Here is a 16816-nt window from a genome sequence, read left to right as displayed (position 1 = left end):
AGGCTGAAACGTATAAAGAGCCACATGACACCCAATGATGTCATCTCTAAAGCAGGTCACAGTTGCTGCTGTATATAGATAAAGTCCTTCTAGTGAAGTATTTAGCATAGTGATTTTCTTGAAAATCTACTTATATTAAATAGCATGGTCTCCTATCAAAATACTTAACCCTATCGATACAGTGCCATGAAGAGAAAATCAATTTGCTGCTCATGTGTGAGACAAAGTCTCCCTTTAAGCTAAGATCAGCTTCTGGTACTGCTTTAAAAAATGAATAACTGCCTTTAATTTGTGGTGAATATAGTGAAGTAGGGCTTTTCCCTGGAGAAGCTGCTGTGGGAACTAGAGGCTCTCTAAGGATATAGAATCTACTTCTAAACACCTCTCAGAATATTTAGCATGTCCAAAAATTATTTTTTAATTCAATCCATAAAGATTGCAAAATAAAAATTAAGGCAACCATCTTCAACTTCTAACAACAGTTTATGTAACAAAATTAAAAAGTTGTATAAACATGAAAACATCTTACTATCTCTGAAACGATTGGGGTATATTTTCAAGTTATCGGTTAAAGAAAAACTTTCTTTAACTCACCATTTTTAGATGTTTTTCAGCTCTGAATAAAGTAAAAATAGAAAATTAGCTATATTGTTACTAATATGCACACCTAACTGGTAATTGATAGTACACATATTCTTTTAAAGAATGTTTAAATGAGCAATGTCCATGATCATTCTTTGCAACATTTTTCTTTCTATTTAGTCATATGCCATAATTTATGATTTTCAGCCATAATTGTCATTTCTGCCAGTTAATAAATTATCTAATCCCCTTTCATGCCAACTAATTATTATAGCCTAAGTGAAGAATAACTTGAAACTAATCTAATTAGTGCTTATTAAATGTATTCCCTCCCTTAAGGCCAAATAGATCAAACAAAAGCAGCTTTCCTTTAAGAGCACAGTATTCTGTCATATTTTTGAGAAAGAACCATAAATCTGAGGAGAAAACAATTTTCCACACAACCAGTGCCACTGAACAAATTCTATTAAAACAATGGTGATTGTTCTGGCATCTCATCAGGAAAATATTGCCTCACCAGCTTCTCACGGCATACCTATGCAATGCTAAAATATCCAAATAAAAATTGAGAAAAAAAATTGATCACCTAAATGTTCTGATCCACTTAAGTTTCCTAAATAAAGCAGATATTTTTGTTCAATTTCTACAGTTTAGTATTTTCTACACTTTAACAATGATGAAGATTATCTGGGGAATTTTTAAAAATTAAAAGTCCCTGTAATCCCAGCACTTTGGGAGGCCAAGGCGGGTGGATCACGAGGTCAGGAGTTCAAGACCAGCCTGGCCAAGATGGTGAAACCTCATCTCCACTAAAAATACAAAAATTAGCTAGGCGTGTAGTAGGCACCTGTAATCCCAGCTTCTCAGGAAGCCGAGGCAGAAGAATCACTTGAACCCAGGAGGCGGAGGTTGCAGTGAGCTGAGATCATGCCACTGCACTCTAGCCTGGGCAACAGAGTGAGACTCCATCTCAAAAAAATAAAAATAAAAATAAAAGTCCCAGGCTGCTTCTCAGATATTCTGACATGATAGATCTGTTGTGGTTCTGGAATGTGCATTTTTATAAAAAGTTCCAAAAGTAATTATTATTTGGAAAACACTAATTAATATATTACAATATATAAAATCATATAAAAATCAAACTGACTAAAAAGTATTTGTGATTCTTAAAATGATTTTTTAAAAAAAGCCCAATTTTTGCTTCCTGAACTATCCAGTGTTGGGTGCCCCCTTCTTCTCATTTTCTCAGGCTTCCATAAGAAAGCATTTTCCTAAAGACTCCCAGCCTCTTGATTTCCATCCTTTTCTCCTCTCTACAAAGGTGGAAAGAGTTACACTGATTGGAGGATTAGGCAGAGGAACTGCGCATCTACAGCTCAGGATCACCCTCCCTCCGTCTCTGTGTGGGATCCAGCTCCCTGCACAGGATTCACACTGGCTCGCCCTGTAGGTGAGACTGGTAAGTTTCTCTCATTCCAAAGTTCAACAGTAAGTTGCCACAGTCAGAGTTACACCCTCAAATCCAGCTTTGACTGGAAATAAAGTTGAGATTTTGATCTCCCTCTGCCTAAATCTCTTATTTCTGAAAATAAGTTTCTAAATCAAGAAGGGAAAATGAGTTATTTATTGACTTTCTAAAACTCCATCTTCTAGTACTATTGTTTTGTTGATTAGATTTGTTTTTCATAGAAACCCTATGAGCCAGTTAATGCAACAAGTTTTATCTGTGAACTTAATAAAATTTTCATTTGCATAATACAGCTCTATAGATAGAGGCCTATAAAAAGGACATGTTGTATATAAAACTTTCTTTGGAAGTTTCACTAAATGCATTGTTCAACTCATTAATTGTATTATTGAGCCACTTAGAGGAAAATTCGAGTTCTTGGAATTTTCCTTTAACAACTAGTAACTCTAGGATAACGTTTCTCAAAGTGTGTTCCATGGATCCATTAAGCCCAGTAAGATGTGACTCATTTCAGGTTTCACGCTCAGAGAAGCATAGAAAATGTGAAAACAATACAGCCTTCCTGCAGAATCAAAATGTGTAGAAACTTAAAAAGGCTTGAAGAAGTCGTAAAGTATATAAATTGACTCATTTTACCTCTCTTCCAATTAACATCTACCAATGTCCTATAAAAGTAGTATTTCAGGTGCCACATTCAGAGAAATTCTGCTCTAGAAGATGTTTCAGCAGTAAGATTTTTCTTAATAGTAGCACCTAAACCTTCTATACAATTAATCAATTAATAATTATTATTGCCTATGTTATCAACAGCTCTGTTACAAGAATTGTCAACCATGACTGAGGAATTTGTAAGTTCTGCAAGGGCAGAGGTTGTTTTCTTTTGGTGATCATTGTATCCCCAGTGCTTGGCAAAGGCCTGGCACACTGTATACATTCAGATAGTTGTTGAACCAGTGAATGAATGTAGACCTAATCCAGGGATGTGAATAATTATCCCCCACCCCCAAAGATGTCTCATTTACAAAAGAACCTTAGGCTAACGAGCTTTCCAGAAGAAATGGAATACAATGATATATCACACTCCAGTTTCACCAAATCTAATTTCTCCTCCGACCCTAAAGCATCTTTTATACCCATTCAATGAGTGGAATGTTGGTTCGTTGTTAATTTTTTTTTGCAGATATAGTAGGTGCATATATTTATGGGGTACATGAGATGTTTTGATACAGGTATGCAATGTAAAATAATCACATTATTATCCATTAAGTAATCATGGAGAATGGAGTATCCATCCAAGCATTTATCCTTGTGTTACAAACAATTCAGTTATACTCTTACAGTTATTTTAAAATGTACAATTAAGTTATTACTGACTATAGTCACCCTGTTCTGCTATCAAATAGTAGGCCTTATTCATTCATTCTTTTTTTTTTTGTACCCATTATGTTAACCATTCCCAGTTGCCCCCCTCCAGGCTCCCACCACCTTTCCCAGGCTCTAGGAACCATCCTTCTATTCTCTCTGCCCATTAGTTCAATTGTTTTGGATTTTTAGATTCCATAAATAGGTGAGAACATGCAATGTTTGTCTTTCTGTGCTTTGGAATGTTTATTTGTAATAATAAAACTGGATTTATTATGTAGGGTGCACTCTGTGTCTAAATTAGAGATCTAACAATTTATCTCACTAAGCTGTAGAATAAAGACAGAATTTGTATGAGGACAAATGCCAAGAGTGGACTTAAGGTAAACTACAAAGAAAACAAGTTATTTCTCAACTATCTTTATCAAAGGTGACATACTTGATGTCTAGATTTTTACATCTATACTCATAGGTCATTAAGTGTAGAGACTGCTAAGGAAGATTTATTATGTTACTATGGATGAATGAATCAGTGATCAATTAACTGTCAATTTTGCATATCGTTCTGAACTCACACAATATTTCATATTAGCAGTCCTTTTGAAAAAATTTTAAATCCCCAAACCAAAAGAACATTTTTATTTTTAAGCCTATCAAGAAAAATTACCCTCAAACCATGATGTTAAAAGGATAATTTGGGAAAAGGAATCTATATTATCAGCCAATATTTAGAGACATAAAAGGGAGAGGATGTTTGTGGTATAAAGATAATATTTTATATAAAAATATATTTATGCATACTGTCATATATGTTTATATATTATATAGTTTGTAAAACTTTGGAAAATGAAATACTCTCTCAGGCTCTGGTTTGAAAGGAGAGAAATGTATCTACTTCTAAGTAAATACTAAGAAGTCCTCTCTTTTTATATATGGTTAATATATTCTCAGAACAAAAATTTGGAACAAATAAACAAAGAATTTGTGCTACTTGGGGGTCTGAAAGGAAGGATGAAAGATAATGTTTGGGTACTAAAATATTAGAATTCATGGGGCCTAAATTTGTAACAGCTGAGCTTAATACTATAAACTGTCCCTGACCTGGAAAATCTAGGTTATTAAATTATTAAGTAGCACAAAGCTTACATTCGCTATAGTTTGTTGTTTGTTTTTGTTGTTGTTGTTGTTTTCGAGACGAAGTCTTGCTCTGTCACCAAAGCCGGAGTGCAGTTGCACCATCTCGGCTCACCGCAGGCTCTGCCTCCCAGGTTCCAGCGATTCTCCTGCTTCAGCCTCGTGGGTAGCTGGGGTTACAGGCGCACGCCATCATGCTCAGCTAATTTTTGTATTGTTAGTAGAGACACAGTTTCACCATGTTGGTCAGGCTGGTCTCGACCTCCTGACCTCAGGTGATCCACCCAGCTCAGCCTCCCAAAGTGCTGGGATTGCAGGCATGAGCCACCACACCCGGCCCATATTCTCTATAGTTTTAAATATCTCAAAATTGTATTAGAAGGGGTCCCAGAAATCCTCTTTTAGGGCTGAGTTTTCCCCCAACCAAGTGTGACTTTGTAACAAGACTTTCTCCCTAATTAGTCACCAGAGTTTTCTTGATGTATTTAAAGCCTGAGGTTGTAAATCTGAAAAGGGCAATAAAGCTTGAGGGTAATGAAGCAGTTTGAAAGTTGGTGAATATGCCGTGTTCAACAGCAAGGGTAAGACTGACTTTTAGAAGTATATTTGGAAAGGTTTGTTGGGTCATCTGGCTGGCTGTTGAATATCCAGACACTCTTGCTAAATGCCGGGACACTTAAGCAGTGCTGTTAACCTAAGCATCCCACAGCCTTCACTCCAGAACACCTGAGGTAACAGAGTCTTCAGCTGGTCCAAATCGCTGGTTTTGACCCTGCTCAGGACTATAATTCCTCTTGACCAGGAGTGAAGCGAGGTCTGCTGGTAGAAGTTGGGCAGCTGCAGGAATGGCACTTGATTCTGCTTTCCCCAGTGTCCTAAGAATCTGCCTGTTCCTTATTCATCAGGTCTTGGAAGGAAGGAGAGCGATCTATGCTTGCTTTTACTCTGAGTGTGGGGGTGGTCTCTCAGAGGAGGTCTACTCATTTAGATGCAAAAGGACTCAGTTCATCTTCAGAACTAGAAAATTAATCTTTAGTAAGAGCAACACTAAAATAAATGCTTAACCTTTGTGTGTAGTTCCAATATCTATATTCATATTCATTCTGGGACATGAGTTGATTCTCATGGATTCACTTGGGGAATCACAAACAAGTACTGTGCCCCTCAATCAGTGTCAAGTTAAAAATTCCACGTCTGCTCTCCACAATTTTTCCACAGCATTTTGAATAAACTCACTGAATGTTTTCAAGAGCAGATTCAAAATCAACTAATATTTAGTGAGAGCCTTCAGAGTCCCAGGTTCTGTGCTGTAGTTTACACGCGTAGTGCCATTTAACCTTCACAGCAATCCCAATCCATTTCTGAGGTGGGTATTATTTCCAGTTGCAGATGAAGAATGTCCTCTCAAATGATGCATCTTGGACACATAGAAATAGTGGCAGAGCTGCTATTTTAAGTCACATCCTCTTACCCAGGCAGGCGCCTCATTCCATGAGCCACAGTGCCCCCTATAGGCCAGATCATAATAATATGGCAACCAATGGGAGACAGAGGCGTGACCGCAAAGCAAGGCCCAAGCAGGAGGAAACAATTCTAAGCCAAAAGAGATTGAGAATGTCTCTAAATAATTCCAGAGATTTTTCCGGACTTATTTGTAAGGTCATGCTAATAATTTCTGAAAAGGTTATCAATCTTGGAGTTTAGAAAATACCACGCTATAGTTTCTTTCCATGATAATCCTATTAGATAAGCTACAGATCTCTGGGAGCTGGAAACGAAAAGCGTTAAATATTTTATGATATGAAATTGATTAATAAAAAATACACAGGGCATTTCCTACTGTTGTCCTTTGTGCAATAACTAATATTTTTTAAGGAGAAAAGACTACTCTTTTTAAAAATCATTTTGATATCCACAAGCACCATTCCCTAACAGTTGCTATTCAAAATTCCTATTTCTAAAACAAATTTTTCTGTTACCACATGATACGTTGTGGTACAAGGGCACTTAATATGCAAATTGCTAACATAACTTAATACTATCTTCCCTTCTGTTGCTATTTAATTTGGCATTGAACAGCTGAGGTTTCAGGTTTTAATCAAGGAGCATTGAATGAAGCAATTTATAAAATCAAATGAGAGTTTTTAAAATATTGTTTTATTCACTGTTTATAACTACCAAATTGTAAAGTAGTCTCAGAAATGCATGAACTGATTGCTTGACCATGTCTAAATGCAGCCTTCTTTTCAAGTAATATATAGTGGAAGAATAAAATATGGAGCTCCAACCCAATGGGTGGCCCAAGAAAAGGTAGTTATCTCTTTAAATCTCATTTTCATCATCTGTAAAATGGAGATAATAATAGTGCCTTTCTTTGTATGATCATTGATAGGATTAAACAAGATAATAGCAGAGTGCCTGGCACAGAACAAGTGCTCAGCTTTTATTAAGATAATGAATTTGAGCACTCATACTTAAACGTTACTTTTGTTATACATTTTAAGGCAGAAATGTTCTAAGAACTCTATTAACCACTATGCTTAGCCAAAATAATCAGAGCAGAAGCATGCAGAAGCATCGTTATCAGCTCCACACAGGAACTCGACCAGATTAGTGAGCTGATTTCCCGTGTAGTACATGCCTGGGGTAGAGGGTTGAGATAGGCAATAATTGCAGTTATGGGCATGGGGCTGGAGAGCAGCTGGCAATGTCCACAAGTTAGGTAAGGGCATGTTGGCCTCCATTAAGTTTGTGCTAGAGGTTAGTAGAAGGAAGGCAGGGACTTGGGACAAGACAGGCAGCTGATCAGATATGAGAAGATAGAAAATTGTCTAGGCAGTAACAGCAATAGATTAAACCCAGAGAAAGAGGGCTGAGGTTCAACAACCTGGAAAAGATCAAGCAAGAGGCAGGGCCCAAAGAACTCCCCAGGGACACAGCTCACTGACAACATTTGACTTGGACTGAAGGCTTTTAACACAGAAGTTCCAAATGGACTCATGGTTGTTAGAGGAAGCTCATTTCTTGATGACAGGCTTAGTCAGTGTAGGCCAGGGGTCATCCTATTCCCTCCATAAACTTGAGGTCCATTCACTGGAGGGTGAGAAAACCAAGTCTTCCTATCTGGGGCTCCTTGAGAGTATGTATGAACCCAGTGGGCCTGGCAGGCTGATCAAGGTAGAGAAGAATCACCTTCCTTCCACCAGGCAACTTGTCCCCAGGTGACTGCAACCCCCAAGAGATGTAAGGATGAATCTTCCCAAAAGGGGCCCTGGCAAACTGATGATCACGGCAGATAAAACAAGCTTAGCTCACTAAACTCCAAACAACTACACATAAAGTTTTCTTTTAAATTATGACTTGGATATTTTACCTAAGTGACAAACCAGAGACTTGGAAGCATCCCAACATCTTATATTTTCATATTTTATTTTTTACATTTACTGTCACATCACTGTCATTCTCAATATTTAAGTCATTGTTATAATCAATAACTTCTGTTAGAATTCTGGGCAGGGCCTGCTTGCTTTCTGACAGCTAATTCTTTTTGAAAATCTGTTCTGATTCTAACTCTTTTTTTTTTTTTTTTTTTTTTTTTTTTTGAGATGGAGTTTCCCTCTGTCATCCAGGCTGGAGTGCAGTGGCGCGATCTCAGCTCACTGCAACCTCTGCCTCCCGGGTTTCAAGCCATTCATTCTCCTGCCTCAGTCTTCCAAGTAGCTGGGATTACAGGTGCATGCCACCACACCCAGCTAATTTTTGTATTTTTGGTAGAGACTTTGGGTTTCGCTATGTTAGCCAGGCTGGTCTCAAACTCCTGACCTCAAGCGATCTGCCCACCTCAGCCTCCCAAAGTGCCAGGATTACAGGCATTGATTCTCACTTTTTATAGGCAATCATGGGTGAGCCAGACTGCCATTCACTGAAGACAGTCGTCCTTGTCACATAAGCACAGAGCTAAAGGATGATGATATGGTGGGGCTACAGGATGCACCCCCAATTCAGCCTGATATACCTTATGGGAGAACAAATTGCTGGGAACATTTGAGGGAGGAAATATCTTCTACTAAAAACCAACAAGGAATCAGGAGGCTAAGCTAAATTAAATAAAGTAGAACTGTTAGTGAAGCTGTGCAGAGATATAAATGAACTTGATGACTCATGAACAGGGAAGAACACGCATTTATGCACAAAACACTTATGCTAGAATTGAAGCAGTACAGCAGTACAAATATAAAACAAACATATATTCTCATAGAAGTCCAATAAAACCAAAAGGTTAAGCACCCTAAAGCAACACTAAAACTTTTAGATATCACTGGATTCAGCAGCAATTGAGAATTGTCGTGAATTGGGGCTGTGAGAAGGTACAAAGTAAATCCAAACATTTAACTCACAAAATGATTTCTAATATTGAGTTTCCATCATTCAAATAAAATCCCAAAGTCATCTAAATTGCATTTTCTATTGGCATTTACAGCAAAGACATCTTAAGCACTCAATTCTCACTTTAGTTTTTACCTCACAAATCATGAGTTAGACACAAATGAGAAGCCCTGGCATTTTCCAGTGTGGTTCACGAGTGCCCTCTAGTGATAGTGAGGTCAGTTAGGATAAGCCATTCCCCTAAATAATTGTTTTAAAAAGTGAAGATTCACTAAATGTTCAATTTCTGCTGTCAATTAAAAATGGTCTTCTGCCTCTTTTATTTGCATTGCTATAAACTCAACTTATTCTCTCTCTTTAAATCCATATCTAGGCAAAACCATTTATTAAAGAATATGCAATGCAACCATCTGAAAACATTTCAAATACGGTAACTTTTACCTGATCCCAAAAAGAATACATTGCGTTTTGGGAAACCTTTTTACCACAGAATAAACGTGATAGCCAGAAGTAAAGGAAAAATTTCTGGAAGTAATATACTTGTGTAATTACTTCATTTCTCTAAGTTTTCAGCATTTCAGTGACTGGTTACAAATTATCACAATGCTTAAATCCACAAAATCCTGGTTCATAAATCCCTCATCACTGATTTCTTCCCACTTTTGGTGTTTTTTAAAAATAAAGACTCCCAGCAGATTCCCTTCTTCCTTAACTCTCTATCTCAGATTTCTTAAACTGGTGGCCTGTAGGTCAGTTGTGGTCTGTAGGCATGGTTGCTTTACCTTAAATTTTCTTACTGGCTGCTAACACTTAAAAAATACAGATTTCTGACATCTCCTGAAGAAAGAAAATCACATTTGGCCATGCCTGCCTGTATCGCCACATGGTGACACATTGTCAGGAGCCAAGTGCACTGCCCTTCGGATGAGGTCTATGTTCTCCATGTAGCCAGGGGCACAGCTCAGCCACCTCAGTCATGAGGGTGACTTACCTGGCCCCTGGAGACATTTAAATTGCAACCCCTGAGTGTGTGACCACTTTCAATTCTTCTGGTAAAAGTTCTCTTTCTACTCCTTATAACCAATCTTATCTTCCATCATATTAGCACCACTCAATAAAAGAAACACACAGCACATAGTAAAAGAAATATGTTACTATAAAGAAAAGGAAAAAAGACACCGCCATAATAGAGAAATGAGAACACATAAATGCAATCTATTTTCTCTGGACTTGATAAAGTTCACTTCGTGCTTATGAATTGTGTCTTCGTTCTGAGGTCACAAAACTCTCACTATGGGTTCCTGTGTAGCAAATAAGCAACGTAGATCCTCACTGTCACAAAACACCTGCTCACATCCCAAGAGTTCTCTCTTAGAACCACAGTCTAGGCTTTCAGTTGAATGTCAAGTCAGGACATAGAAAAAGAAACACGACACTCACGGGTGTGCTGCTGTCAGAGAAGGTGTTCATGCTGACAGAGCTGCTCAGCTTCTCTGAGAGGGAGGGTGGGGACGGGCTCCTCTTCCCCAGGGGCTCCTGCCGCTGCAGGTACTCGCGCCATGCTCGCTGAATGCTGAAAAAACGAAACAAAACGAAAAACAGCACACACATGATTACTGTTGGGTCATGACCCACAGACTCAGAAACTCACAAGGAGTCTGAAGGAATTGGCTTTGGTGACAAGAGAAGTAGAACACACAGAATGTGATGTAGCGAATCAGGAGACCTGAACTTTAACTTCAATTCAGCCGCGGAGACTATCTCCCTACCTTACTGGTTTGACTTTCACAGACTTGACTGCACTCAACGGGCCTAAAAGAGTCAACTTAATAATAAAATTCATCAGTCAAAACAAACTAGTTTGCACAAGTAAATGTACTTTGATTTATGAGACACCAAACTCTTTCAATTTTTCATCTTATAAGTGAGAATAATAAATAGGCTGACTATTACTGCATTCACTCAATGTGTGATTTTTGAGGGGCCATTCTGTGCCAGGGTCAGCCATAGACTCTGAACAGGGACTCTGCCGTGCACAGCTCGAGCTGTCCTTTGCATGACCGCAAGGTGAAGGGTGTCAGTGATGTGCTGCGCAGTCTGCATGGCCAAATGCAGTGGCCCTGCTGTGGGGCACAAGACAGGCGAGAGCACCACATCATGGGTTTTATATACTGTGGAAGGGAATAGGAAATGGACAAAGATTATAAATAAAGAAATGGACAAAGATTATTCAAGTGTTACATACTACTCAGAGAATTAATGTAATGTGATTAGGCAGCTATTTCAGGTTTCACCTAAGGAAGTTATTTTCTGTGATTAGTATCAGGAAAAAAATAAATTATCTTCTGCTTAGGATAATAGAAACCTCTTCTTAATATAAGCTAAGCGATTCCCCCATGGACTGTGTATTAGTCTGTTTTCATGCTGCTATGAAGAAATACCCAAGACTGGATAATTTATAAAGAAAAGAGGTTTAATTGACTCACAGTTCTGCATGGCTGAGGAGGCCTCAGGAAACTTACAATCATGGCAGAAGGCACCTCTTTACAGGGTAGCAGGAGAGAGAATGAGTGCTGAGTAAAGGGGGACGCCCCTTGTAAAACCACCAGACCTCCTGAGAACTCACTATCAACAGAACGGCATGGGGGGAAATTGCCCCATGATTCAATTATCTACATCTGGTCACACCCTCGACATGTGGGGATCATTACAATTCAAGGTGAGATTTCGGTAGGGACACAGAGCCAAACCATATCAGACTGGCTTCTGATCTTTGAGATTAACATCTCGGTTTTCATAGGGGGTCACTGAACACAGCCTAACCTCTTCTGGGAGTTAACAGTTCATGCAGACCAGTTGTTAGGATTCAGCCTTTTAAAATAGTTTAAGATAGCTATAATAATTCTATCACTATCTCTTCTAAACTCCTGGAAGCATTTGATCTTCTGTAATTCTTTCACACACAACCTATGTCATTAAAGTTGTTTCTGAATAAACAAACTTATTTATTCTCATTTGGCTGGAATAGTTCAAAGATCATCAATTCTCAACGGTCACGGGATATAAATAACACAAAAATGCAACCACGTTATTGAATCTGTATGTTTTCCCTAATCTATTAAAGGTCTGGGAATTATAATGCTCAAGGAAAAGTCCATAAACTGTAGTGAAAACAATACTTTGGTGTCAGTAGCTAATTCCCTGAAGCTAGGAAACTTAAGCTTTAGGGGTTCTTACTTAAAGGCCAGGAGCCTCTTCCAAGACCCTGATGAGGGGCTTTTCATGATTTGTATAGAATTGTAAAAATAAGATATTTTTAGAGTTTTTTTTTTTAAAGTACTCTTCAGATTATACATATTTCGAGCCCCACCAAAGCAGAATCTGGCCCGAATTTGAATTATATTTGGTCACTGTTTTATTATGAAATCTTGCTGAAAGTGCATTTTTATTTCTGTTTTTCTTTGGCTTAAAGATTTTAAGCAGAATGGGAAAAGGAGTCCTGTAAGATTGCCTGCCTGAGTTTGGTGGTCTTGTTGCTTCTTCAGGACCCGTTATATCAGGGAGGAGTGAACTTAAGGAAGCTGTCGGTGATGTTCACATCCTCTGAGTTGCTTGGGGTATCCCAGAGCCCAGCTAACAAGTTCTGCTGCTTGAAGGTTCCTAAAGTCTCTAAACCTGCCCATCAAGAGCTCAGAATGTGTAACATTTTAAAGGCAGTTTAAAAACTAGAAAATGTTGACAACCAATAGAACATCCACAACTTTATAGGACTTTGAGGTATTCTACACTGTCCTTTTTTCCCTTTAAATCGTCTTCATTATTCAGAAAATACAAAAACAAAATATAGTGGCCATTTGAGATACTACATTTTAGCTTGTTGAACACCAGAGGGCGGTGTGACACCTCTAAAGAACCAAATAACATTGGGCAAAACTGAGATGAGAGATTTGCAAAAGAATTCGCACTTAAACATCCTATTCTCCCTCCTGGTTTTATGGAATTTGGAAATTGGCATACCAGTTCTCCTTAAGTCAGATATTAAGAAGACAATATTATTTTCTTCCTAGTTAATGGATATCCTTTTCTAATTTATAAGGTGACAATATTAAGTACTTTTAAAATATGTATTTAAAACACCTATACACCCACTGACTTTCTTAATACAGGAGCTGTTTTATTTTGTAATATTTACTTTATAGTCATCCACATATGTGAAAACAATTTATTACATGATCTTATTATTTTTAAAACATGCTATAATATTTTATATATATATATATATATTTCCCAGTACTACTTGTCCTTCATAATTACAGTTTTAAGGACTAGATGATAAGCTGGACGAATCTTTAAATTAGCATTTGGGGTTAAAAAATTACAGGGCCAGCGTATCACACCAGGCCATTACCCAAAATTGCTACATTGTTTTTTAATGATGGAGCTATGCTATGTTATTCTCTGTATCATAGAAAAGTGTTTACATCACATGTTATTTACTCCCCTTGGCCATTCCTACAACATGACCTTCAAAGATTAAATTGTTCCAATATTAAGCTGTCTTAATACCATCTCCAGATGTTATTTTACTGTAAGAGGGAACTAAAATAAAATTTAGAAGCACCTCATCTCTCAATCATAAGGAATCACTTTCAGCCTTCTACTCCTAGATTTACCATAATTCCTGCTCACAAGTCTCCTTTGTGGCTACAGAGTAAATTACACACTACCTTGACATTTTTATTTTTGAAACTAGACAATGCTATTCATTATAATTCTTTAAAGGCTTGTTGAAGTAAGAAAGCACATGTTGTGTGTTCCTATATTTTGAATTATAAATAAAGTGTAAGGGTTTACTTCTAAACAGATGACAAATACATTTTCAATATTTTTTTTTTTTTTGCTAGGTCAGTTCCTATCTATCTTCTCTCATAGCAGGGGTGGCACAATCTGGCTTTCTTTGCCCTTTTTCTATATACCCCTGTTTGTTTTACAGTGCAGTTGGCCCTGTCATGCACTCACATCCACTTGGGGGACTCACAGCCTGTGCAGTCCTGGTTGCCAATGGATGTGTTTATCTAGAAGAGGAGAGGAGAGGGTTCTCAGAGAGTTCGGGTACTTAGAGAAGGCTTGAGGGAGTCCTAGCATTTTAATTAGTCCTGAAGCATGGATGGGATTGAAATTGATGGAGAGGAAGAAGATCTTTGGGCAAAGGCACAGAAGTGAAGACACCAGGCAGGAAGCAGGAGGATCCCAGAGAAGGGCAGTAAGTCTGAGGCTACAAAGATGGCAAGAGGATCTCAGAAGCCACCTGGGGTCAGGTTGGGGGCAGACTGGGCAGTGTGGGCAACCCTGCTTTGGTACAGTTGATAATTGGTTTCAACTTTTCAAGAACAGCCAGAAATCTTGATTTTTTTATGAGAAACAATTATAAAAAATTCAAAATACATTATAACTCAAGTAGGCTGAATTTAGGGATGGACAAAAAAGGACATCATCAGAGAGGATACATTGAATCTGAGTATCTTGGAAACAATCGCTGATATACATAGAGCTCTTTTCTGTGGTCACTCTCTCATTCAATCCTTACCACAAGTGAGCCGTGAGGGAGGCACCATGATTATCACATGGGTAGATTTTGCGTGCCCAATATTAATTTCTCCTTTTCATTGGTTTTGCGGATCTACCAACTCTCTACCCATGAGCTTTGGATGAAACAGATCCTAACCTATCACTGTAGAGGGTGGCCCATTCCCCCTGGCTCACCAGCCAGAGGGCCGTGGTTGGTTCAGTTTGGAGATGCACACGTGGTTCAAGCCAGGTCTATTAAAGGCTGCTCTGGGGATTGTACTGAGACTACTGAGAAAAAGGCCCTCTTTTTCATCTAAAGTTTCGGCAAGTAGAGCTGAAACTACCTGCAAGCCTAGAGCTGGCAGTGGCCACTTTGTTGCAATGTTGGGAGAGCCCACATGAGAATGAATCATGGGAAGAGCAGAGTTTACAGAAGAACAAAGACAGATGCCTGATAACCTTGCCCAACCACCTGGGTTTCACTGTGCTTAAAGCACATTAGACCATGGCTGTTTCTGTTATGTGATTCAATATAATCTTTTTTACATCTATAGATTAGTTTGAGTTGAGTTTCTGATACTTACAACCAAAGAGTCCTGGCCGGTCTCAGGGAACAAGATGGGAACTGATCATCATTCCCAACACTCGGAGCAGATCCCTGTCTCCCCATTACATTTGTTCCCTCCTTACTGTTCAGCAAAAGGCAGAAATAGAGACGCAGGATGGAGACAGTGGGTTTGGTTTGTCATATACTGACTGTGAGTGGAGAAGTAGAAACCCTACTTATTTCAGTCTGTTCATTGATTTTTCTATGTGCAGCTAGCTAAAAGCTATCTGAACAGATATATCATATTTTCATCATTTGTTATCTATCCCAACATTGTATCCTGATACAAACTTGCTCAAGTGTCAATATGGGGCCACTGCATCCAACAGGCAGGTTTCCCACAGAAACTGCCCTCTCTCTCCAGGCTGCTTCCCCTCCACTCCAGCATCCACCCGGTCTGTAGCTCTCGACTTCACTGCCACACTGATGGATGATGCTTCCTATGCACCAGGGCTTATGCTCTCTTGGCTCTTTCCACAGGTCTCTTCTCAAATACCCATGACTCTGAAGACTGTCAAGAATGCCAGTGTTCTCACACATGAGAATTTGGAGAATTTGGGTCCTGGATCTACAACACTCTTTTCTTAATGAGGACTGAGAAGGTGCTTCAGAAATAATGCATCTAGGATTACTGAGTCTAAGAAAGAGAACAGTGGTCCTGCAATACTATCAAACATTCAAAAAGAAGAGTATCAGATTAGGCCAATCCAAATGCCTCTTTTCAAATAAGTCCTGTCCCCCCCCACTAGAATGTAAAATCCTTGGGGACAGTGACTACTCCACAGTTCTGGGATATATGACAAGTAGGTGATTAACAAATATAATTCTTCTAACATTGCATCCCAGAAATAGCTCAAAGAAGAAAAAGTTTTATCTCATGATAAACTGTGCTTAGAGTCATAGAGGTTCTTGCCTAGTTTACCTCTCATGAGCTGTAGCTTTAGACAAAATACTAAACACGCTGGCCTCCCTCTTGCTTATCCATAAAATAGGAGTAAGAATAACTTCTTTGCAACCCCTGCAAGAAGTCAAGGATAATGTATGTAAGTTACTTAGCCCAAATTTGACAAATAGAGCTCCTAGATTAACTATTATAATTATTTAAGGAAAGGACATATCAAACACTTTCAAATACTTTGAAGCCACCTGTGCAAATCATCCAAGGATCCCTCCTGGCAATATTTTATTAGCCCAAGTGGACATAAAAATATGTTTGAAAAAGGTACGTTTGCATGGAAAAAATACACTAGACTAAATGTCTAGTCTTGAATTTTCTCATTGAACGCTGACTACAATTTAATAAGACATGTTAGCATTCTCATTTTACAGAGAAGTGCAACTGAGGCCCAGAGAGGCCATTGGTGTTCCCAAGGTCACACAGCAGGTAAAAAGCAGAGCTGGGATTTGAACCTAAGTTACTCAAATTCCAAGGTCTGTGCTCTCAACCACTCTTCTCTCATATCTTCTTTTAATTAAATTTTTGACTGAAGTAGATATGTATTACTCTCAAATGCAATTTAATAAGGGTTTACTAAACATCTTTAAAGTCCTTTTCGGAATGCTTTCTCTGTCTCTCTGTCTCTCTCTCTCTCTCTCTGCCCCTCTCTCTCCTTTACAGAACCTAAATGTTGTTTCATTACAAAATCAAATATAATAACAAAAATCAGGAGAGGGATTGAGCATATTCATTGAGCTGACTTTCAAAAAAG

At 38.4% G+C, this 16816-nt stretch overlaps 1 protein-coding gene across 2 annotated transcripts in view; it reads right to left on the bottom strand.

Annotated features, from left to right (window-relative positions):
• Positions 1-5664: 5664 nt before the first annotated feature.
• IQCJ (IQ motif containing J) overlaps positions 5665-16816 on the bottom strand; it is a 182622-nt gene continuing 171470 nt past the window's right edge. For both annotated transcript variants that reach the window (XM_063620365.1, XM_063620366.1), the window contains 2 exons: positions 10373-10505; positions 5665-7825 (listed from right to left, as the gene is read on the bottom strand). In XM_063620365.1, coding sequence (XP_063476435.1) covers positions 7637-7825; positions 10373-10505 — 322 coding nt within the window. In that variant the 3' untranslated portion in view covers positions 5665-7636. The remainder of the gene's footprint in view (positions 7826-10372; positions 10506-16816) is intronic.

Source organism: Symphalangus syndactylus, chromosome 17, assembly GCF_028878055.3.
Source record: "Symphalangus syndactylus isolate Jambi chromosome 17, NHGRI_mSymSyn1-v2.1_pri, whole genome shotgun sequence".
Classification (NCBI taxonomy): domain Eukaryota; kingdom Metazoa; phylum Chordata; class Mammalia; order Primates; family Hylobatidae; genus Symphalangus; species Symphalangus syndactylus.
This window is presented reverse-complemented; position numbering and strand designations above follow the sequence as displayed.